Here is a 23401-nt window from a genome sequence, read left to right on the forward strand (position 1 = left end):
TTTAAGTCACAATAAACAGGAAACTCATTGTGTCTCATGTCAGAATCAAATCACTCATATACAGGAAAGGAAGAGGCGGAGCTTATTTCCTGCAGGGAGAGGTTAGCAGTCTGTGTCTTTCTCATTTCTGACTCCTAAAGAGCTGAAAAACACAGGCTGTTATTGGCTGGCTGACACTGGGATTAATGTCCTTGAAGCCAGCAGTCTTTAATGTCCAGGTTCAGAACGGGCAGGTGAAAAACAGTCCTTTATGTCCTCTGATGTTCAATAAACTGTCCTGATTACTGAGGGAGCAGAGAAAGTGTCTCCATCACTCACCACAGCTGGATGCTCTGAAATCCTGGAATCCAGCTGTGGAGAGGAGCGCCAGCGGCGTGGACGCAGTTTAGTAATCAGGGAACGGGAGACAGGAGGGAAACACAGCTGGGACCAATTACACACACGAGACAGGAAACAGTAACACAGGACTGTCAAAGTAAAACAGGAAATATAACACAGAGTCCAAAGTAAGGAGACGTGGGACACAGTGAAGACACAGAAACAGAAACCAGAACTATAATCACAAAACAAACTCAGAAACATAAAGAGTGAATCAGCTGATTCAGTGTTTGTGACAAAAACATGGATCCTGGTTAATAACTTTTATTTGTTTGTTTCTGTATTATTTTGTGTATCGTTCTTATGAGCTGTTGTTTTGTCAGTGAAATATTATTTCATTGTTTTAAGCTTTTTGTTGACTTTGAAGTGCTTAAGTTGATATTTTTGAACATTTAATTTGTTCGATTATTGTCGAGTCGATAAAACTGTCAAACGCACAGCTGCTTCCAGCACGGCCGGAGGAGAGGTGGCCGAGCAGACGCACAACACACACAGCTCACAGGTTTGCATTTCTATATATTGCAGATGTTGCAGAAATTGAGAGTAAAGAACTCAGAGATCCAGCGCTGTCTCCTGCCCCTTATTTATACACCACAACACAACGACAGGCGTAACTCACACAAACGGGTAACATGAGGCTCAGATGCTTTGGACGTGTTCACATATACTGGACACAGAATGATGAAGATGGAGCTGCAGGAAGGAGGAAAAGAGGAAAAACACAGAAAAGATTCACAGATGTGGTGAAAAAGGACACGACAGCTTCTGTTTGTTAGTTTGGTTTTTCTTTATTTGGTAAAGATTCAGAAATAAAGAGAAGATCACATGTTTGAATATTATATTAACGTTCTGTAATTACAACAAGTTGTAAAATCTTTCCAGAGTGAGACAGAGACTGTGCAGAGACTGTAGAAGGACAGAGCAGCAGCAGAGCAGTCCAGATACACTGATGATCCTCTGTCAGATCCAGAGGGACACACAGGGCTGATGCTGGACTCTACATTGTGTCTGACAGTGGAGCTGTTCTCAGAGCAGTTCACTCTGCAGCACTGACAGTCATCTGCACTTCATTCCTCTGTCAGTCACTGCTGGATGAAGCTCTCCTCTCCACCTCCCAGTAACATGGCCCAGTCAGAGCGTCTCTACACACAAGCTGCTGCTGCTTCAACCTCTCTGGATCATCAGGACACAGCTGCTCCTCTCTCAGCACACACACCGTCCTGTTTACCATCATCACCTCCACCTGCAGAGAGAAGGAGGAAGAGCAGAGGAGATAAACGAGTGTTTCCAGAGACTCTTCATCAGCTGTCAGTCAGTGATGCAGCACATCCAGTATAAAGAGCAGCAGGGACGTCAGTGCTGGGACTGTACTAGGACTCATTGTTGCTTCACTTTTTCTAATCTTTGGATTTTTATTGAAGTTGCTGAAAATGTTTTTCCCTCCTAGTTTGAGTTTGGACTTTCATTCATTAGAAGAACCTTGGTGTGTCCACTCTGAGCTCTGTAGGAACCCCAACAACAAGCCCAACAATCCAGATGGACGGTTCCAGCTGTTAACTGGAGGAATTCCATCCAAACATCTGCTCTCACTAAATTCTTCCTCACCTACAGACTGTGTTCTTCACTGCTTTAAACTTGGAAATCAATGCAGTCATTGGTCTGCGTGCTGCTTTGTTCAGAGAGCTGATTGGCTGTTGACAGTGTTTGATCAGAGCGTGTCAGCCGTTACTATGGTGACCATAAAGGTGAGAAACAGGAAGTGTTTGTGTCCAATCCTGAAGCCTGTCACCGTTCTCCTCTCACAGCTTCACTGAGAAGCTGCAGCTTTACAGGAAACACTGGATCTTTGTTTCATACTGACTGTGTTTAGTACAATACTGCTGACAGCACCACCCACTCACTCCATCACTCTACTTACAGCAGAGACTCCAGTCTGTAGTCTGGACTCTTCTTAAGATCAGACAGCTGCTTCACATCTGGATCCTTCAGGTTGTTTCCCCACAGGTCCAGCTCTCTCAGATGGGAGGGGTTGGACTTCAGTGCTGCTGCCAGATAATCACAGCTGATCTTTGACAAACCACAGCCCCACAATCTGTATAAAGAATGAAAGATGTAAGTTTATTAGACAAAGTGCTTGAAATCATTCAGTGTTTCATCATCTGTTCAGAGCTGAAGAAGGTTCAGAATGTAGAAGTTTAGAAAATGGAAACTCCAAACAGCTGAAGCCAACAGGAAGCAGCTTCAAACAGGAAACTGTGCAGAGTTTCAGACTATATGTCCTGATGCAGCCAGTTGGATTTTGGAGATTTGAATCTCTGTTCTGTGACTAAGTCCTTGAATCATTTCTTCCAGTTGGTCCAACACAAGGGCGCAGATTTGTTTTAGTTATTAGTTCACAGAGGCTGTTAAAATTATACGTCTAACATTAAAATGTTGGTGAGACAATAATTTCATCCTAATGGTGCTGACATATTCATAGGGTTAATTTTTGCGACAAAATGTCATGAGGTAGTCATTATTTTGCAAATATCCACCTTGTAGTGCAGTTTGCACAAATTGTTTTAAAAATGCACTCACCCTACAAACATTACTGATGAGTCAAGATCTGCACAAATTGACAGAAACACTGAAGCAGCTGCACATTTTATTCTTATTGTCATGTTTGTCCTATTTGTCAGGTGACAGAAGAACCAACACAAAGCTCAGAGAGCAATGGTGACACAAGATCACAGGTGGAATTGGATGATGACTTGATGGTTCATGACTGTATTTGAAGCACATGTGTGACTGCATGTATGTGGAATGTCTCACTGTTATTCATCAGGTGACAGAGGCAGCTCTGCCATGTTGTAGCTCAGAGGTGAAGAGGCGAGGTCACAGGTGACTGACTGATGATTTGGTGCTATAGATTAACTAGTATTTATTCTCATGACAATTGTTAGGCTGCTGCTGTAAATTGATTCATTAGTGTATGTTTGACAAAGAATCTGAATTGACACGTCTCACTTTTTATATGGCACGAATCAATGTGTTAGGGCCAAAGGTGAGGCACATCAAGCACAGAATAATAATTGTAATCTGAGGATAAAACGCAGGTACTGAGGCTGAAAGAAGCCTCAGTGCTCTCAGAAGACTAAAAACATGGGTAAGGTCAACAGTGACTCAAATGAGATTAAACAATGCTGCTGTGTGTCCACCAGGAGAGACTGGACAGTATAGATGCAAAACCAATATGCCAGCAGTTTATCTCAGTTAATGAGAGGAGCAGGCATGTGTTTGGCTCCTTCACATAGTGGACATTGAGTTGTGTGGGACGCCAGTAGTCCATGTCTGTTGCTGTAACAGTAGTTCATGTTTAGAATAAAAAATCTCAGCTCACTGATTTGATCGGAGCAATAGTGCCTAAAATGTTGCATAATTTTGCTGAGAGATCTTTTACTCTGTGGTAATCTTAGACGAGTAGTTTTATGGACAAAACCCACCAGGTCATTCAGTGTTCCCTTAGTGCCAAAATATAACTGAAGTAATGTTGTTAAGTCCTTAAAGTCATATTCTTTTATTGTCATGACTCTATTTTTATTTTTGTATGATACCTGATTTATATGGATTATGGCTGAAGTAAACTAAAGCCTAAAATACTTTAGTCAGTCATTTGTTTAATAGTAATTTAACATTATATAATTCACATATAAAACTATGAATTGTGATTTTAAATGGTTTAAAAGCACGTAGAATAGCATATGTAGGCAAGTATATTTCTCCTCTTTTTATTAAGAAGCCAAAACAAAAAGGGAAAAAAAAAGAAACAGGGCAGAGTTCGGTGGTTGAATTATTCGTCCCCAACAATGGCAAAACCAAATCTACGCCTTTGGTCCAACAAGACAGACTAAGTATTGGACATGTGTTGTGGCTCCATCAGGGGAGCTTCTAAATGTGATGTGATGGCCCCTCTGGGTCTGTCAGGTCACAGCACTGAAGAGAGCTCAAACTGGGCACACAGTTGTTCCAGTCTGGACCAAAGACTCTATACTGGGACTGAGGGACTGCTTTGACTGCACCCACTGGGACTTTTTAAAGGCTCATGTTCTCACTTAGATCATCGATTTCTACTGACATTTCTTTCTGGGAAAAATGGGGATTACTTTGGAAACAGGAAGTATTTTCCCCAATAAGCAGCCCTGGATTAGTAAATCACTCCAACATGTTCTCAGGCAGAAGAAGCTGTCTTGTTATGAGGGAGAGAAGAAAAAGATTGAGGCACAGAAACCTGTTGAAAGAGAGATAAAGCAGCTAAAATCAGGTGTAAAAGTAAAGCAGAGGATGAGCTGAATAAAGGACACTCAAGGCTGGCTTGGAAAGGAATGAAGTCCATGGTGGGGATGCAGAACAAGGAGCAAAGATGAATGTGATGCTGAATCAGCAGAAGACTTGGACTCATTTGATTCCAGCTTTGATATCATTGATTTCAATGAAGAGCTTTGTGATTGTAGCAAAGGGCTGGTAGCTCTGAGAGTCCCACTGATGAGGTGTTTGTGTGGAAATCTCTTAGTGGGACCAAAGAGAGAAAAAGCCCTGGTCCTGATGCTGTGGGAGGGAAATGATTGAAGTGTGCTGTGAGGAACTGACTGGGAGATTTTCACACATTTTCCAGTCCTCCTTGGAACAACAGGAAGTTCCCAGCATATGGAAACAAAGGTTAAGTGTCCTATGACACTCAGTGATGATGGTGCTGCGGCCCCACCACCTCCACCTCTTTGTAAAGGAACTAACTGTAATCTGAAGCTTCAAATGGAACTAAGACTTCCTCCACTAGGTGGCAGTGTCTGATGAGAAAGTGTTAGTGGAGCTGGCCTGGAGTCAGAAACAGGAAGATGCAGGATTTGGGCTGAAATGGGCAAAAGTGGTTAGCACTAGTGCCTTAGAGCAAGAAGGTTGTAGGTTGAAGCTTGTTGGTCAGCTGGGCCTTTCTGTGGAGGTTGGATGTTCTCCCACAGTCCAATGAAATGCTGCTTAGGTTCATTGGTGCTTCTACATTGGCTGTAGGTGTGGATGTGAGGGAGTGCTTCTCTGTCGCTCTCTGTTGGCCCTGTGATGGACTGCTCACCTGTGCAGGTGGACCACGCCTCTTGCCCTATGACAGCTAGGGCACAGGCTGCAGCCCTGTGAGCCTAAGCTGAATAAACAGTTAGCAAAAATGATCCATAGATGGCCTGAAATCCCCCAGTTAGCAGTTTGGTAGATAGCTATGACATGCTAATCCCATCCAGCAGCTGTATTCTACCTGTAAGCTGATCCCTGCTGAGCCAAAGCACTTTTTCATATGCAAATTACAACCTTTAATAGAAACCTATTGGTCAGCATCTTATTAGCCTGCTGTTAGCTTCATTCCACAGAAAACTGAGAGAAACTAACAGAGTTGATAAAGAATAAAGAGAAATGTGCTGATTTAAAGCCTTTGAAGTGCTTCAGATGATCTCTGTCCACTTCTGTCCACTCATTCATTCATGTAAGCTTTCTAATGCAGCTTTGATCTTCACAGTCTGCTTGATGAAACTCATTCTAACCCTGAATGTCAGAGTGTTCCTCCTTCTCTTTCCCATCATTCATGCTGGCAGTGGAGGAGATTTGGATGTTGGACTGTGTTTTGGATGATGTGTGTATGTTTGTGTTGGACTGCTGTCTGTAAAGCAAACGCACATTTTGCTTTGGATTTCAGTGTCACACAGACTTTAAGGTGGAACGAAGAGTTTGAGAGTTTCACAGTGAATTTTCCAGTGGAGGATTTTTCTTCTTCTTTGAAGGTTTGAAATGCGAACATTGTTCTGCTGCAGTCAATGGACTAAACCAGAGAAGAAGAAAACAGACTTTACCATGAAGATCCTCAGTGTGGATCAGTATAATATCAGCCTGATGTCTGCAGTTTAGTGTCAGCACAACTTTCACATCATATTCATCTCAGCACAACTAAAACATGCTGACTGACCTCAGAGTTTCAAGTTTACATCCTGGACTCTCCAGGAAACCACACAGATGCTTCACTCCTGGATCCTGCAGCTTGTTCTTAGTCGAAGACCAAGAGGAGTCATTACTCAGGTGCAGCTCTCTCAGATGGGAGGGGTTGGACTTCAGTGCTGCTGCCAGATAATCACAGCTGATCTCTGACAAACCACAGCCCTTCAATCTGTATAAAGAATGAAAGATGTAAGTTTATTAGACAAAGAGCTTGAAATCATTCAGTGTTTCATCATCTGTTCAGAGCTGAAGAAGGTTCAGAATGTAGAAGTTTAGAAAATGGAAACTCCAAACAGCTGAAGCCAACAGGAAGCAGCTTCAAACAAACACAACAAGAGAAAAAACTCTGAATGTTTCACATTAAAGTCGTACATGTCTCATAAAAACAGGACAAAGACTTGAAAAAGTCGTGTTTTTCCTTCCAGGAACCACATGGCTTCACTTTTAAAGGTGAAGTGTGACAGAAATGGACATATTTGAAGTCCAACACCTTTTTCCAGTCACATTATTAAAGCAGACAAACTACAAGCTCATTTTCATTCCAACAAGTCATCTTCTGACCTGGACTAACAACACTGGTCTCTATGTGCAGCTGGCTGTGAGACCAGTGCTCAGGGAGCGTCTACAAAGTGCAACACTGAAAGAACATCACACACTCATTTGCTTCCAGCACTTTCACACAAACATCTACTGTCATTATTGTCACCAAACTCTGTGGATCCTTTATTGCAAATTCAAATGGGATCAAATGGTCAGACAAAAGAGGGTTATGAGGAAATATGATGAAATGTTGTGTATTAGCAGCAACTTCTTGAATCTTTTTCCTCAGAAACCAAACAAAATGATTGACAAACATCTTTTTACAAACTCAGTGTTGGACTTGGATCAGCAGGATAAGCTGATGTTTAAAGGCATTTGAGTCTCGCTGTATGAGAGTCCAGTTCTTACTCAATATTTATGGATGATGTTCTTTCAGTGTTGCACTTTGTAGACGCTCCCTGAGCCTCACAGCCAGCTGCACATGGACCAGCTGACATTACCCAGCATTAGAGGCGGCTGTAAAAAATTCATGTTCCCATTTAAATGGTTTTAATTTGAATAAAACGATGTTGATTCATTCAATCCTGAATCGATGTTTAATATAAATGTATTTTGCCAGAATCTCAGGTTAAAGCTCACAAACTATTTCAACAAGCAGCAAACAGATAAAACAGTAAATGAGAGCAGCTAAACACACAAAGATGGAAACACAGAGCGTGGATCGTTCACTCGACGGCACGTACACGGACACGCCGTCGGGGCTGAAAGTGGACAGCTCACAGATCCTGAAGCTGCAGGTTTCATCTGTCTCCAACCAAAACTGAGTGAAGCAGCAGCAAAAGAAGATCCAAACTCTGCTTCACGTTTGATCAATATGCTCATGAATTCTCTCTGACTTTGGCTGTTCCTGCCTGCACAGCTCTCTCTCTCTCAGTGTACTCCAAGAACAGCTTCAAACATCTGTTTCTGCATCATTCACTGTTTATTAGCCACCAGTCTGCTGTTGTGTTCAGTGCTGTCGGCCTCTGACAGTAAAGCCTCATTTCTGCTGTTCCATGGAAACTTTTTAAAATGATGACAGATTACAAACTCTCAGCTGTGTCTGTAATCAAACCTCTGTAACTTTGCTTCACTTCAGCAGCATCAGCTCATGTTCACATGTTGCTTCATGGTTTGCTTCAGTTTTTGATCGACTGCAGAATATTTTGAAGGTTATCTGCTATAAAGAGCCAGAAGAGGAAAATCTGCTTCATGTGTTTCTGTTTGATCCTCAGTGACTTTGACACAAAGGCCTCTGCTGTGATGATCACACCTCTGATCAAGTCTCACAGTGTCACAACTGATAAATGATCAGAGTTAGAATATTTCTGACTGTCTGCTGTGTGCCGTGACCTTTGACCCTCTAAAGACAGTCAGCTGTGGATTATTCATTGTTGTGTCTGATACTTAGAACTGTGAGGAAGAAGCTACACAGTTAATCAGGGTCCCCTCTCTCTGAATCAGGAAAGGTGGGCAGGCCGCGTGTGGGCCGCGGGCCATACGTTGAGTATCACTGTTTGAAATGTGAACATTGTTCTGCTGCAGTCAATGGACTAAACCAGAGAAGAAGAAAACAGACTTTACCATGAAGATCCTCAGTGTGGATCAGTATAATATCAGCCTGATGTCTGCAGTTTAGTGTCAGCACAACTTTCACATCATATTCATCTCAGCACAACTAAAACATGCTGACTGACCTCAGAGTTTCAAGTTTACACCCTGGACTCTCCAGGAAACCACACAGATGCTTCACTCCTGGATCCTTCAGGTTGTAGTTCCTGCTCAGGTCCAGCTGTCTCAGATGGGAGGGGTTGGACTTCAGTGCTGCTGCCAGATAATCACAGCTGATCTCTGACAAACCACAGTCCTTCAATCTGTATAAAGAATGAAAGATGTAAGTTTATTAGACAAAGTGCTTGAAATCATTCAGTGTTTCATCATCTGTTCAGAGCTGAAGAAGGTTCAGAATGTAGAAGTTTAGAAAATGGAAACTCCAAACAGCTGAAGCCAACAGGAAGCAGCTTCAAACAAACACAACAAGAGAAAAAACTCTGAATGTTTCACATTAAAGTCGAACATTTCTCATAAAAACAGGACAAAGACTTGAAAAAGTCGTGTTTTTCCTTCCAGGAACCACATGGCTTCACTTTTAAAGGTGAAGTGTGACAGAAATGGACATATTTGAAGTCCAACACCTTTTTCCAGTCACATTATTAAAGCAGACAAACTACAAGCTCATTTTCATTCCAACAAGTCATCTTCTGACCTGGACTAACAACACTGGTCTCTATGTGCAGCTGGCTGTGAGACCAGTGCTCAGGGAGCGTCTACAAAGTGCAACACTGAAAGAACATCACACACTCATTTGCTTCCAGCACTTTCACACAAACATCTACTGTCATTATTGTCACCAAACTCTGTGGATCCTTTATTGCAAATTCAAATGGGATCAAATGGTCAGACAAAAGAGGGTTATGAGGAAATATGATGAAATGTTGTGTATTAGCAGCAAGTTATTGAATCTTTTTCCTCAGAAACCAAACAAAATGATTGACAAACATGTTTTTACAAACTCAGTGTTGGACTTGGATCAGCAGGATAAGCTGATGTTTAAAGGCATTTGAGTCTCGCTGTATGAGAGTCCAGTTCTTACTCAATATTTATGGATGATGTTCTTTCAGTGTTGCACTTTGTAGACGCTCCCTGAGCCTCACAGCCAGCTGCACATGGACCAGCTGACATTACCCAGCATTAGAGGCGGCTGTAAAAAATTCATGTTCCCATTTAAATGGTTTTAATTTGAATAAAACGATGTTGATTCATTCAATCCTGAATCGATGTTTAATATAAATGTATTTTGCCAGAATCTCAGGTTAAAGCTCACAAACTATTTCAACAAGCAGCAAACAGATAAAACAGTAAATGAGAGCAGCTAAACACACAAAGATGGAAACACAGAGCGTGGATCGTTCACTCCACGGCACGTACACGGACACGCCGTCGGGGCTGAAAGTGGACAGCTCACAGATCCTGAAGCTGCAGGTTTCATCTGTCTCCAACCAAAACTGAGTGAAGCAGCAGCAAAAGAAGATCCAAACTCTGCTTCACGTTTGATCAATATGCTCATGAATTCTCTCTGACTTTGGCTGTTCCTGCCTGCACAGCTCTCTCTCTCTCAGTGTACTCCAAGAACAGCTTCAAACATCTGTTTCTGCATCATTCACTGTTTATTAGCCACCAGTCTGCTGTTGTGTTCAGTGCTGTCGGCCTCTGACAGTAAAGCCTCATTTCTGCTGTTCCATGGAAACTTTTTAAAATGATGACAGATTACAAACTCTCAGCTGTGTCTGTAATCAAACCTCTGTAACTTTGCTTCACTTCAGCAGCATCAGCTCATGTTCACATGTTGATTCATGGTTTGCTTCAGTTTTTGATCGACTGCAGAATATTTTGAAGGTTATCTGCTATAAAAAGCCAGAAGAGGAAAATCTGCTTCATGTGTTTCTGTTTGATCCTCAGTGACTTTGACACAAAGGCCTCTGCTGTGATGATCACACCTCTGATCAAGTCTCACAGTGTCACAACTGATAAATGATCAGAGTTAGAATATTTCTGACTGTCTGCTGTGTGCCGTGACCTTTGACCTGCTAAAGACAGTCAGCTGTGGATTATTCATTGTTGTGTCTGATACTTAGAACTGTGAGGAAGAAGCTACACAGCTAATCAGGGTCCCCTCTCTCTGAATCAGGAAAGGTGGGCAGGCCGCGTGTGGGCCGCGGGCCATACGTTGAGTATCACTGTTTGAAATGCGAACATTGTTCTGCTGCAGTCAATGGACTAAACCAGAGAAGAAGAAAACAGACTTTACCATGAAGATCCTCAGTGTGGATCAGTATAATATCAGCCTGATGTCTGCAGTTTAGTGTCAGCACAACTTTCACATCATATTCATCTCAGCACAACTAAAACATGCTGACTGACCTCAGAGTTTCAAGTTTACATCCTGGACTCTCCAGGAAACCACACAGATGCTTCACTCCTGGATCCTGCAGCTTGTTGTTGGAGCTCAGGTCCAGCTCTCTCAGATGGGAGGGGTTGGACTTCAGTGCTGCTGCCAGATAATCACAGCTGATCTCTGACAAACCACAGCCCCTCAATCTGTATAAAGAATGAAAGATGTAAGTTTATTAGACAAAGTGCTTGAAATCATTCAGTGTTTCATCATCTGTTCAGAGCTGAAGAAGGTTCAGAATGTAGAAGTTTAGAAAATGGAAACTCCAAACAGCTGAAGCCAACAGGAAGCAGCTTCAAACAAACACAACAAGAGAAAAAACTCTGAATGTTTCACATTAAAGTCGTACATTTCTCATAACCACATGGCTTCACTTTTAAAGGTGAAGTGTGACAGAAATGGACATATTGAAATCAATGATATCAAAGCTGGAATCAAATGAGTCCAAGTCTTCTGCTGATTCAGCATCACATTCATCTTTGCTCCTTGTTCTGCATCCCCACCATAAATATAAAGAGGCAAAACTTACATTTTCCAAAATCCTCTTTAAGCTTCGACAATAAAGGAAGATAGTTTTATACAAGTCTTTGTGGTTTTCTTGTCACCCAGATGCCCGAGTACTTAAACTTGTTATAGCTGGGTTTAAAAGGGGCTAAAATACACAAAACTCCCCAGTTGTCGTACAGATAGACTTTGCCTCGCTCTTCCCAAAATTCACTTTATATCCAGAAATTGTCCCAAATTCCTTAAGTATGCATTAAGGTGACCTTGAGGCTCTTAAAGGCGCCTATAAATAAAACGTATTATTATTATTATTATTGTAAGTCTATCCAAAAGTTTGTGGAGGCTGTTCGATGGGTTGGAAATAAATAAAATCATGTCGTCGGCATAAAGAGAGACTTCATGTTCGATACCCCCTCCATGTTTTCCCTCAACACCAACACATTGTCTCAGAGCACCAGCTAGCGGGTCAATGGCAAAAAGGAGACAGAGGGCATCCCTGTCCTGGGGGGCAGATTATTGTTAGTCCGGACGGCTGTTAGAGGGGAGCAATACAATACTTTTATCCAAGATACAAAATTAAAGACACATTTTTTAAGCGTATAAAAAAAAATCCCATCTCACTTGATCCAACGCCTTTTCTGCGTCAAGCCAAATTACAGTTTCCAATGTATCACCTTTAACATGGGTATAAATGATATTTAATAGAGCTCTAATGTTCAAAAAAGAGTGCCTAATAAAGCCCGTCTGGTCTGGTGAAATAATGGAGGACAAATACTTGTGTAAGCGACGGGCCAACACTTGAGCCAGGATCTTGGTGTCTGTGTTGAACAAAGATATTAAACGACATGAACGACAATCTAAATGGTCTTTTTCCTGTTTTACAATTAAACACATCACTGCTTGATGCATTGTTGGAGGCAACGACTGTGAGAGGAAGGATTCTTCAAAAGTTGATTTTAACAGTGAATTCAGTCGGTCAGAAAACTTTATGAAAAAATCAGATGGATACCCGTCGGGGCAGCAGATTTTCCAGACTGCATGCTCCGTACGGCCGTTTCAATTTCAACATTAGAGACAGGTTCCTCCAGACTAGCGATCGCATCTTCTCCCAAGGAGGGAATATCAAACACCTTATTGAAATCATTGTGGATCTCAAGGATAGTTTGGTTGTCTGTAGACCTTATTCCCTGGTCATTGTAGATCTCAAGGATAGTTGGTTAGCTGTTCTTAGTCGTAGCTGGTGAGCTGATAACTCGCCTGTTTTTCCTCCATGTCCATAAGCGTAGCTGCAACTTTGACTCAGCCTGTTTTGTAGATATGAGATTGTATTCAGTTTGTCATTGTAACCGCTGTGTATATAATACAGGCTCAGGAGAGTGGCTGTACACAGCATGTAGTTTAGTCATTTCATCAGCTAACTGAGAGAGGCGCTCAGTCGCTATTTTATTCTGTTTGGCACAAAATGAAATGATTTGGCCTCTCAGATGCTTTTAGAGATTCCCAAATGACTGATGATGACATCTCTGGGGTCTGATTGATAGAAAAAAATCTCTTTGAGACCTTTTGTAACTGACAAACTCCTCATCTGCTAACAACACTGAGTTGAATCTCCATGGCTGATAGTTGGAGCAGGCATCAGGAATACACATTGAAAAAACAAGAGGAGAAATCACCAGAGTCTTATAATCACATTCTGTAACTAAAGGGAGACGTTTTTCTATACAAATATATGTTTTATGGACATTAGAAAAAAAAGAGTATTGATGTGAAGCAGGATTATGAAATCTCCATACATCAGCCAGCCCATAATTATCAAGAAAGCTCTGAATGACGCATGCTGACTTTGGACTAAGTGTACTTTTGTGTGAGCTGTGGTCCATAGCAGATAATGAGCAGTTTAGGTCTCCCTCAAAGATGATATTGTGTGATGACATATTGGGGAGCCGCGCAAAGACATTAGTGAAAAATCTGTGATCGTCCCAATTAGAGGCGTAGATATTTGCTAAGATCAAAGGAAAACCATAAACTATGTTTTCTGCACTTAAAATCCTGTAATTTTCTCATAAATCGACAGTGCGGCTTATGGATGAATTCTGGTTGTGCTTACTGACCTCGAACCGATTTTATGTGCTACACGGCGCTCAGAAACCTTTCAAAAGATGTTGTGGTACGACTTTGCTCAGCTACGAGGCCGCACCGCTTGATGGATTGTTGGAGCATTACAGCTACGAGGAGCCTCGCGGAGTGATACGTACTCTGCTTCAACGTAATATTACTGTATTGAGTGTGTATAAGGACCATAAATGGCACCTGTAAGAGACACGGTTACAAAGAGGGTTTCAAACTCCAGGCTGTCAGTCACGCAGTAGAACCTGGGAACAGAGCAGCTGCTTGTTATTATGCTCAGCGTCTGTTTACATTTTGACTGCACGATTGTGAGCTTTTTGTTATGCACAAAAACAACATTGTTTTCTTTTATTTATGGAGCATTATTATTTAATAAATGCTGATCATTTATTCCTGAGTAATTGTTTCATGTACATCTACGCTGTATGTTAATAAATGTGCCTGTGTGAGATTTGGGACACAGCTTTGACTAAGAACTCTCTTTTTGTTCGTACTTTCTGGCTTCAAAAATATCGAGATATATATCGTATATCGCCATCCAGCTAAAGAATATCGAGATATGAACTTTGGGTCATATCGCCCAGTCGTAATATTGCAATAGGTTGTCCGTTAAACTCAAGCGGGGCTTGGGCCCTGGCACGGCGTAGCCACACAATCCTGGTAGTAGTGACGCTCGGCTATGACGGCGTGCGGGTTACCAGCTGGCTTTCTCAGGATAGGGCTCCTGTGTGAGCGGTCGACAATAACGTCTTTATCCATACCCAGCACTTCACGTAGTAGCACGGATACGGCCGTGGAGGAGCTCGAGTCCAGGCCCTCTGGGATCCCTATGATGTGGATGTTAGCTCTCCGCTTCCTGCCTTCATCACATTTATCCTTCAGGTCAGACAGCTCCTCCTTCATACTCTCTACTGTAGACTGCAGGGTGGTCACCTCATCGCTCCACATTGACAGCCCATCCTCAGCTTCTTTCACTCTAACCTTTACTCCATCAACTTCGCCGCACGTCGCCGCCATGCTGTTAGTGATCTCATTTCTCAGTCCTTGCACGTCAGCCCTTATATTGTCAAAATCTTCTTTCAATGCATTTCTGAGTTCTTCTTTTAACAGCGTACTAATGTCCTCTTTAATGGATTGAAGAAGCTCCAATTTTAGAGCAGTAGGATCCACATCACGCGCGTCTGTTGAGTCTGCTCTTCAGCGGCCGTAGAGCTGGACGCTGCCCTTTGGCCATCATCGATACTCTCGCCCGAGATCGCACCGGGGCTAAAATATTCACCTGCTCAGCTGTTTTTGATCAGTTTGAGCCTGTGTGGTTTGATCAGGTGGAGGAACGATGTGATGCTATAAAGACATCATCTTGTCCAAATGAAGTTGTTCCAACACGTGTTTAAAAAGATTTTAAAGGTTGTCGGTTCCGACATCTTAGCGATTTTTAACAGCAGTCTTAGTTCAGGTGTTGTACAGCCTGTTTTAAACATGCTGTTGTACAGCCTGTACTAAAAACCTGATCTGGATCCTCTGTCTGCTCAAACTTCAGGCCTATTTCAAAGCTTCCCTTCCTGTCGAAGATTTTGTAAAAGATTATATTTGTTCAGCTGCAATCTGTTGTAAAGGTTTCAGGCTGGTTTTAAAGCTCTTCACAGCACTGAAACTGCACTTTGAAAAGTTCTTAATGATCTTTTATCAGCCACTGATCAGGAGACTCAGCTGTGCTTTTGGATCTGACCGCTGCCTTGACCACAGCATCTTGACCTCACCATTGGAGCATGGCGGCATCAAGGGCGCTCTATTAGACTGGTTCAGCTCTTTTATTAAATCGCATTATTACATTTGGGGCTTATATTTGACGGCAATTTGAAAAACAGCTGAGCTCAGTTGTACAGCGGTCTTTCTTCAAACTGAGGCTTTTATCTAAGGTGAGATCATTTCTATCTTTTAAAAACCTTGAACGGGCGATCCACGTTTTCATGACGTCCCAGCTGGATTATTGTAACTCCTTATATGTTGGAGTTAGTGGGACCTGCCTGGCAAGACTGCAGCTGGTCCAGAAAGCTGCAGCTCGTCTTCTGACACAAGCTCAAAGACATTTATCGTCCCAACAACCACATATACGCTGGTCCCTCGCTGTAACACAGTTCACCTTTGGCGGCCTCGCTGTTTCGCTGATCTTTTTTGTGCAATTTTGCATGTTTTTGTTTTTTACAGCGCATTGTGTTCTGCGTCCTGATTGGCTGTAGACCATTGTCAGCCAATCTCGTGCCGTGTCTCCTGTACAGTACAGAATGTGTTCAAATTTACAGCAGTGTGACTCTGCAGTGCTGCACTGTATGTTTGTACGTTTTGTCCCAACAAACAACAATGATGACGAGACGTTTTGCACCTGTGGTAGCAGCCAAAGGCAGAGGAAGATGCTGACCATCATAGTTTCAACAAGGAGGCAAAAAGGTTGTAACTGTCCACAACAAGAACATCGTAAGGATGGAGTCAGCTTTGGCTTTGTGGCTCAGTGACCGCAGGAAAAAGAACATCGTGCTGGACACCAACATTATCTGCAGAAAAACTCAAAAGCTTTATGAAACTTTACCTGACAGCGAGGAGCCCAGGCCATGGACGAGTGCTCCTCACACAGAACCAAGCTCATTTAATGCCAGCAAAGGCTGATTTGACACATTTCAGAAACACTTTGCTTTCACTCTTTAATAATGAACTTATTTTTCTATGAAGGTTTGAACTTTGTTTAAACAAGAGAGAAAAGTGTGAAAATGTTCATGCCTGTCTGAGAAAAGTGTAGAAAGTGTGCAGTGAGGGTTTAACTGCCTTAAAACTTCTATAATACTTGTAAAACATAAAGCTGCTACTTCATTCTGAGACTTATTTTTAGAACGTAACTCGATAAACGAGCGACCGCAGTACTGTATTGTGTTTATTTTGAAAACGCTCAACAGGATCTTCAGATTTATTTTGAAAGCTTTATCTGGAAAACACAAACACATAAGCAGGAAACAAAGAGCGTGATATGAAACGATAGACGTTTTCATATGGTCATCATATATACATCGTTCTATCGAACAGCCCCAGCTCCTGCTGTCAGTCTCTGTAAATCTGCTCTTAAAACACATTTGTATTCACTGGCTTTTAATACAGCATGAGAGTTATTTGATATTTGATGTGTGATATTAATATTAGGAGTTATTTTAATCGTTATTTTGGATTCTTGTACAGCACTGTGGTCAACGCTGCTGCTGTAATTAATGTGCTATAAACACATAAACAATCTGCAGTTAAACATCCAAAACTAAAGATGTGATCGCTGCCTTTAGAAAATGTGCTGATGCACAAGATATCAGCTCCATTAAGGTGGAATGTGGCCGTGTTAGAAACATGTTGGAAGAAGTTTGAAGCTGAAACTGTGAAGCTGAGAGTGAAAGAGCTCCAGCGTCTGTCACAGGAAACTTTCTTATTTCCACACTGATGAAAGCATCAAGCTTTGATTTCCTGCTGCTTTTATTGAGTCACACTGTGAAACTGAGCCACAGCTGAACCAGCATCCCTGTACAGCAGACACTTACAGCGCTTGGCTGCTTCCATTGGACCCTCTGCACAGTTTCCTCTTCTGGTCCCAAAGTGCAGAACAACAAGGTTTCAAACAGCTTCGTTCCAGCAGCATCAGCCACAGACATGCATAGAGAATCCTTTGGTTGTGTTGTGTGTTTGCATATCTGCTGTGTTGCTTTGTGAGGATGGATCATCTCCTGCAGCTCCAGATAAACAAGCTGGACCTGAACCTGGTAGCTTCACTTAGAAGACACTTGTGACGGGAACGTGTGAGAAGTTTTGTGCAGACAAGTTTGGATTTAGAGTGTGGGACGAGCTCTCCACAGTCTTTGTGGAGATCCACATTCTGCATACTGCCTGTGAGAAGCTGCAGACATTTGTCCTCCAAATCCACTGAGCAGCTGCTCGTGGTGGTATTAGCTTCATGTGTGCGTGTTAGCATGAAGCCTCGGTCACACTCTGCTGTGGACACGGTCACGGACAGCTGGACGCCTGATGGACGAGTCGTCCGTCCTGTTAAACTTCTTTGAGCATGAGAATAGCATGAGAAGCTCAGTGGACACTGTTCAGTGTTTTAACTCTCGCTTTCTGATGGGTTTAGATTTTATTATTGTCATTTGTATTAGGAAATATTTAACCATATATTCTTAGAGGTGTATAATCAATTGTGTAGTGATAGGATGTGTGATCTTTAGCAGGCTGCAGGGGCTTGGTGTGTATTCCACACTAGAATGCACACCCACATCCTGGGAGCACGAGAGAGGTCGTACCTTCTCTTATTGTTTTATGGCAGGATTAACGTAGCTACGTCTGTTCTAGTCTAAGTGCTTTTTGTTTAGATGAACTGCTGGACTTCCTCACCATGTTATCTAGGGTGAACCATCTAGGGTGAAGGGGGGTCTACCCTCTTCCTGACCAAGGATGTTATATGACCCTTTGATCAGCAGTACCACACACACACACACACACACACACACACACACACACACACACACACACACACACACAGTCTTCTTTGTTCACATGTATACCTATGTGAGATGCTATATGTTAATGACCCTATGCATATTCATGTAACCACAATAAAAGGAGTGCTATGGGGAGCCTGGCTGAGAGTCTGATGGTGGTCAAGTGGTGGAACGACGCTTGGCTCCAGCCAGGTCTCCCTCATGCATGAGTAAACCAGAGAACTTTGGTGCCTTGTGTCTTGCTTTTTGCTGCGTAGCAGATTGTCCTTAACGTTCCAGTGGATAGGTTCAAACTACAAACCTATCATTAATTGGTCCTTCGAGAGCCGGATCCCTGGAGTCGACATTCACCGAGGGGAAAAGAGACACGCCGACAGACTGACGTCAGCCAGGACTTATAGAGGTCCTGCAGCAAAGTCCCGAGGCGTGAGAATTCGTCATCGAGCCGGTGGATTAGCCGTCTGTTTTTTCTCCTCGATGGATGACGATTGACGGGATTCGGGACTGATGCTACTCGCAATAAGCAACACCAAGTAGGTATGTGAAAAATCTAAGCCACTGTGTGAGGCTGAGTTGTAAAGTCTTTATCACTGTGTGCGATAAAGCGTGTAGTCACTGTGTGCGACTATTCTTTGCCGCTGTGTGCAGCAAAGCGCGCATCCACTGTGTGAGGTTGCGTTGAAAGTCTTTATCACTGTGTGCGATAAAGCGCGTGATCACTGCTATGTAAGTCTTTGCCACTGTGTGCGACAAAGCACGCAGTCACTGTGTGAGACTGCGTTGAGACAATAGGCCTAATTTTTGTTGTTTGTGTGTGAGGATATTTTTTGTTGTTGTTGTTGTTGTGTGAGTGTGTGCGGAGCAGAACACGTGGTCTGTGACGTCGGCAGCTGTTGTTGTTATTATGGGTTCCCAAGCAACCAAGAGTGTGTCAGAGGGTGACGAGAAGTTTATGGTGAAATTCGCTCCCGGTAGCGCAAAGTATTTAGGACATTGGCGCAAGAAATATGATTTTGAAGGTAAATTGGTTGTAGGACAATGTCAAATGTTAGTAGACCAGTTGACAGTGAAAGCAGCTTGTGCGACAGGGAAATTGAAACAGGAGAGAGAGTTACAAGTGGCGTCCGCTAAATTGTGGTTAGAACAGGCGCAGAAGAGACAGGAGGCAGTGACTATATATACTGACAGTCAGTATGCATATGCTACACTTCATTTCTTTGCCGCTCAGTGGTCAAGACGAGGCATGACAACATCAACAGGTAAACCTGTGGAGCATGCGACATTGTTGCAGGCCCTGTTGAAAGCAGTCTTACTGCCTAGTAAAGTTGCGGTTTGTAAATGTGCAGCACACACACGTGGCACTGACCCCATTGTACTAGGCAACGCCTTTGCAGATAAAATTGCAAAGGAAGCGGCCCTTGGAACACATGGGGTTCATGTTCTGGCGTCACAGGAGCAAACTACGCCCATCACACATGATGTGTTAGCAGACATGCAGTCACACTCACCTCCAGCTGAGAAGCAGCTGTGGCTCACTAAAGGAGCAAGCCTGCGAGGTGATGTCTACTATCTTTGTGATAAACCTATATTGCCTAAGAACCTATATAGGACTGCTGCAAGTTTGAGCCACGGGCTCTGCCATGTCTCGACAGCTGGGATGGTGGCAGCAGTCGAACGGCAGTTTTTCACACTGGGATTCAATGCTTATTCAAAACATTTTTGTAAAGCATGTTTAATATGTTGTAAACATAATGCTCAGGGAAACCTCAGACCTAGGAGAGGAAAGTTTCCCAGACCCAGCTACCCATTTGAAGTAATCCATATGGATTTCATTGAGTTGTCTAACTGTAACACCTACAGGTACTGCCTGGTGATTGTGTGCCCGTTCTCAAAGTGGGTAGAAGTTGTCCCCACTAAGAAAGCAGATGCTATTTCAGTGGCTAAAGTGATATGCAAAAATGTGATCCCAGAGCATGGGATCCCCCAGACTATTTACAGTGACAATGGTCCTCATTTTGTGAATGAAGTAATTGAGAAAATGTCACAACATCTGGGGATAACGCTGAAAAACCATTGCTCATATCACCCACAAAGTGCAGGGCTGGTTGAAAGGACTAATGGCACAGTAAAGCTGAGACTCAGGAAAACAATGGAGGAAACAGGCAGAACATGGGTAGACTGCATTGAGCTAGTGAAAATGTATATGAGAATCACGCCAACTGATAATGGCCTAACGCCTTTTGAAATAATATATGGCAGGCCATTTAGAGTTCCAGTGTTTTGTAATGATAATGATAAAGCAGAAGAAGAAAACACACTAGCAGACTGGATGATTAAAATGCTGAAAAGCAAAGAAGTCATGAGTGCAAATAATCTGCCAGATGATTCTGTTTCTGTACAGGAAGAACGTCTGAAGCCAGGGGACTGGGTACTGATAAAGGTCATAAAGAGGAAGTGCTGGTCGAAGCCACGGTGGGACGGACCATACCAGGCTCTGCTGACAACACCAACTGCTGTGAAGATTGCAGAACGACCCACCTGGATACACCAAAGCCACTGCAAAAAGGTGACACACATCCAGGCCAGCTCGGAGTAAGTGGCAGGAAGACCGGGTACAAAGGGGGGGAAAGCCTCTAGGGCCCTTCGTCTCAATCCGGTGAAGAAACCAACTGAGCCACAGGTACTCATCAGAATGGCTGGTAAAGTGTTGTCTACCCTGCTGGGTGTAATGGCTTTGATGTCATCATGGTCAGCTGTGGAGACCCTGTATGTCCAAGGAAACCACACCCAATACCCTCATGGCTATTCTACAAACTTTTGGTGGCAGTTTATGAATACAACTGCTCACTTGAACAATAGGACGGACTGCTATGTGTGTGCTCATATGCCGTTATCCGCATATACATCTGGACTGTGGCCGTACAGCATACCAGAGGACAGGAGTTGGTGTCTGTTGGGCTTAGCAACTCATCCTGGCAACAGAGTCCTCTGGTCCCAGGCCAACTATAGTACACCTCTGAACATCACCTGGAGTAAGTCGCCACTTATAGATGTGAATTGTTCTGAGCAAACTGACTTATTGGCCTGGCCTCAAGTGTCAGACCCACTGCCAGACATAATATTGCTGAACAAGCTGAATACAGCTCAACTGCCGTTGTGTGTGATGAACAATGGATCACTGTCAGTGGGGGAGCTGCCGCTTCGTTTATGTGGATACATATACACCTACTGCCCTCCAGAGAATGAGAGCAGGTGTATGAAATGCTTGACCAGTGCAAAGTGAGCTGAGAACTTGACATTAAGGAGGACTGAATGCAAGTCCAACCGGGCTTACAGGATACCAGTAAAAGCAAAGAGTCAGAAGTGGACAGGATGTGCAAGGATGGTGCCGAGCAGTAAAGGAACAAGAGTTTTGGCTGATTGGTATTTCTTGTGTGGACATAAAGCCTATCTATCACTCCCTGAGGGATGGGGAGGATTGTGTGCCGTGGTGAAGTTATCGGATCATGTCTTCTTCATGGACAGAGTTGAACATCACCCTAGCAACCGACGGAAGCGTGAGGTGAATATAGCCTCACCTAACTCTTTTGGAGTGACAGTAGACACTGGAGTGCCACGAGAATTCCGCATTTGGAGTGGAGGAGCTAAATTCTTCCAAAGTTTGATCCCAAACATCGGAGTTGCAGAGGTGCGGGATCATGTGGAGATCAACCGATATGCCTTACTGCGACACATTAATCTCACTAAGACTCTGGGAACAGCCTTAGCGGAGGAGCAAAAGGCCATCAGAACGATGGTACTGCAGAACAGGCTGACCCTAGACTTGATAACAGCATCACAAGGAGGAGTGTGTAAGCTGATTGGAGAGACATGTTGTACGTTTATTCCGGATGGATATACGACTGGAGGAGACATCTATGAGGCACTGCAGAACTTAACTGCTCTGCAGAAATATGTGGCGGACCACACATCAGGAGGAGACACGTCACAAGGCTGGATAGCCTGGTTGACATCTGGACCATGGTGGAATATGTTTCTAAAGTTTTTGACTCCCATTCTTACATTATTGGCTTTGCTTTGCTTGTTTACAGGTTGCATTTTGCCATGTGTAAGATCGATGGTGAATAAAATGATTGCTAACACCTTTACCAATTTCATACTGTTGCAGCAGAGTGACATGGATGCTAAGGCTAATATGTGTGTATGAAATGAAGCCTGCACTGAAAATGTTGACAAGTGGTGTAGAGCTGAAGATATATATATGCCGTATAGCCTTAAAAAATGACAATACAGGGTGGTGATGATGGGTTTAGATTTTATTATTGTCATTTGTATTAGGAAATATTTAACCATATATTCTTAGAGGTGTATAATCAATTGTGTAGTGATAGGATGTGTGATCTTTAGCAGGCTGCAGGGGCTTGGTGTGTATTCCACACTGGAATGCACACCCACATCCTGGGAGCACGAGAGAGGTCGTACCTTCTCTTATTGTTTTATGGCAGGATTAACGTAGCTACGTCTGTTCTAGTCTAAGTGCTTTTTGTTTAGATGAACTGCTGGACTTCCTCACCATGTTATCTAGGGTGAACCATCTAGGGTGAAGGGGGGTCTACCCTCTTCCTGACCAAGGATGTTATATGACCCTTTGATCAGCAGTACCACACACACACACACACACACACACACACACACACACACACACACACACACACACACACACACACACACACACACAGTATTCTTTGTTCACATGTATACCTATGTGAGATGCTATATGTTAATGACCCTATGCATATTCATGTAACCACAATAAAAGGAGTGCTATGGGGAGCCTGGCTGAGAGTCTGATGGTGGTCAAGTGGTGGAACGACGCTTGGCTCCAGCCAGGTCTCCCTCATGCATGAGTAAACCAGAGAACTTTGGTGCCTTGTGTCTTGCTTTTTGCTGCGTAGCAGATTGTCCTTAACGTTCCAGTGGATAGGTTCAAACTACAAACCTATCACTTTCACTTCAGCTTCACCAACAACAGCACAAGCAGAGCAGCCCACTGCCTGCATGGCTGGGACAGCGCCCCCTGGTGACTGTAAACCACTACAACATGTAGACGGCCGTCTGCAGGCTGGATGTAGCACCACCGCAGAGACGTGCTGCAGCTCTGTTTAGTTACCCAGCTGACAGCAGAGGCTGTAGTTTACTGTTACCAACATGGAAAACTGAAGCTTCACCAGCTGGAGCTACAGAGCTGGAGAACAAAGGAGAC

The 23401-nt window shown here is 43.2% G+C and overlaps 1 protein-coding gene and 1 pseudogene across 1 annotated transcript in view; one reads left to right on the forward strand and one right to left on the reverse strand.

The window, feature by feature from the left end:
* Positions 1-1584: 1584 nt before the first annotated feature.
* LOC146606982 (ribonuclease inhibitor-like) overlaps positions 1585-23401 on the reverse strand; it is a 29182-nt gene continuing 7365 nt past the window's right edge. Inside the window, exons 4-6 of the mRNA XM_085349125.1 lie at positions 8667-8843; positions 2297-2470; positions 1585-1621 (exon numbers count right to left, since the gene is read on the reverse strand). Of these exons, the coding sequence (XP_085205251.1) occupies positions 1612-1621; positions 2297-2470; positions 8667-8843 (361 nt within the window). The 3' untranslated portion in view covers positions 1585-1611. The remainder of the gene's footprint in view (positions 1622-2296; positions 2471-8666; positions 8844-23401) is intronic.
* LOC146606983 (uncharacterized) lies at positions 20814-22345 on the forward strand (annotated as a pseudogene).

The sequence above is a fragment of the Diplotaxodon limnothrissa genome, unplaced genomic scaffold (assembly GCF_057381915.1).
Source record: "Diplotaxodon limnothrissa isolate DT_005_m unplaced genomic scaffold, D_limnothrissa_male_GT1.1 unmapped_scaffold_1, whole genome shotgun sequence".
NCBI lineage: Eukaryota > Metazoa > Chordata > Actinopteri > Cichliformes > Cichlidae > Diplotaxodon > Diplotaxodon limnothrissa.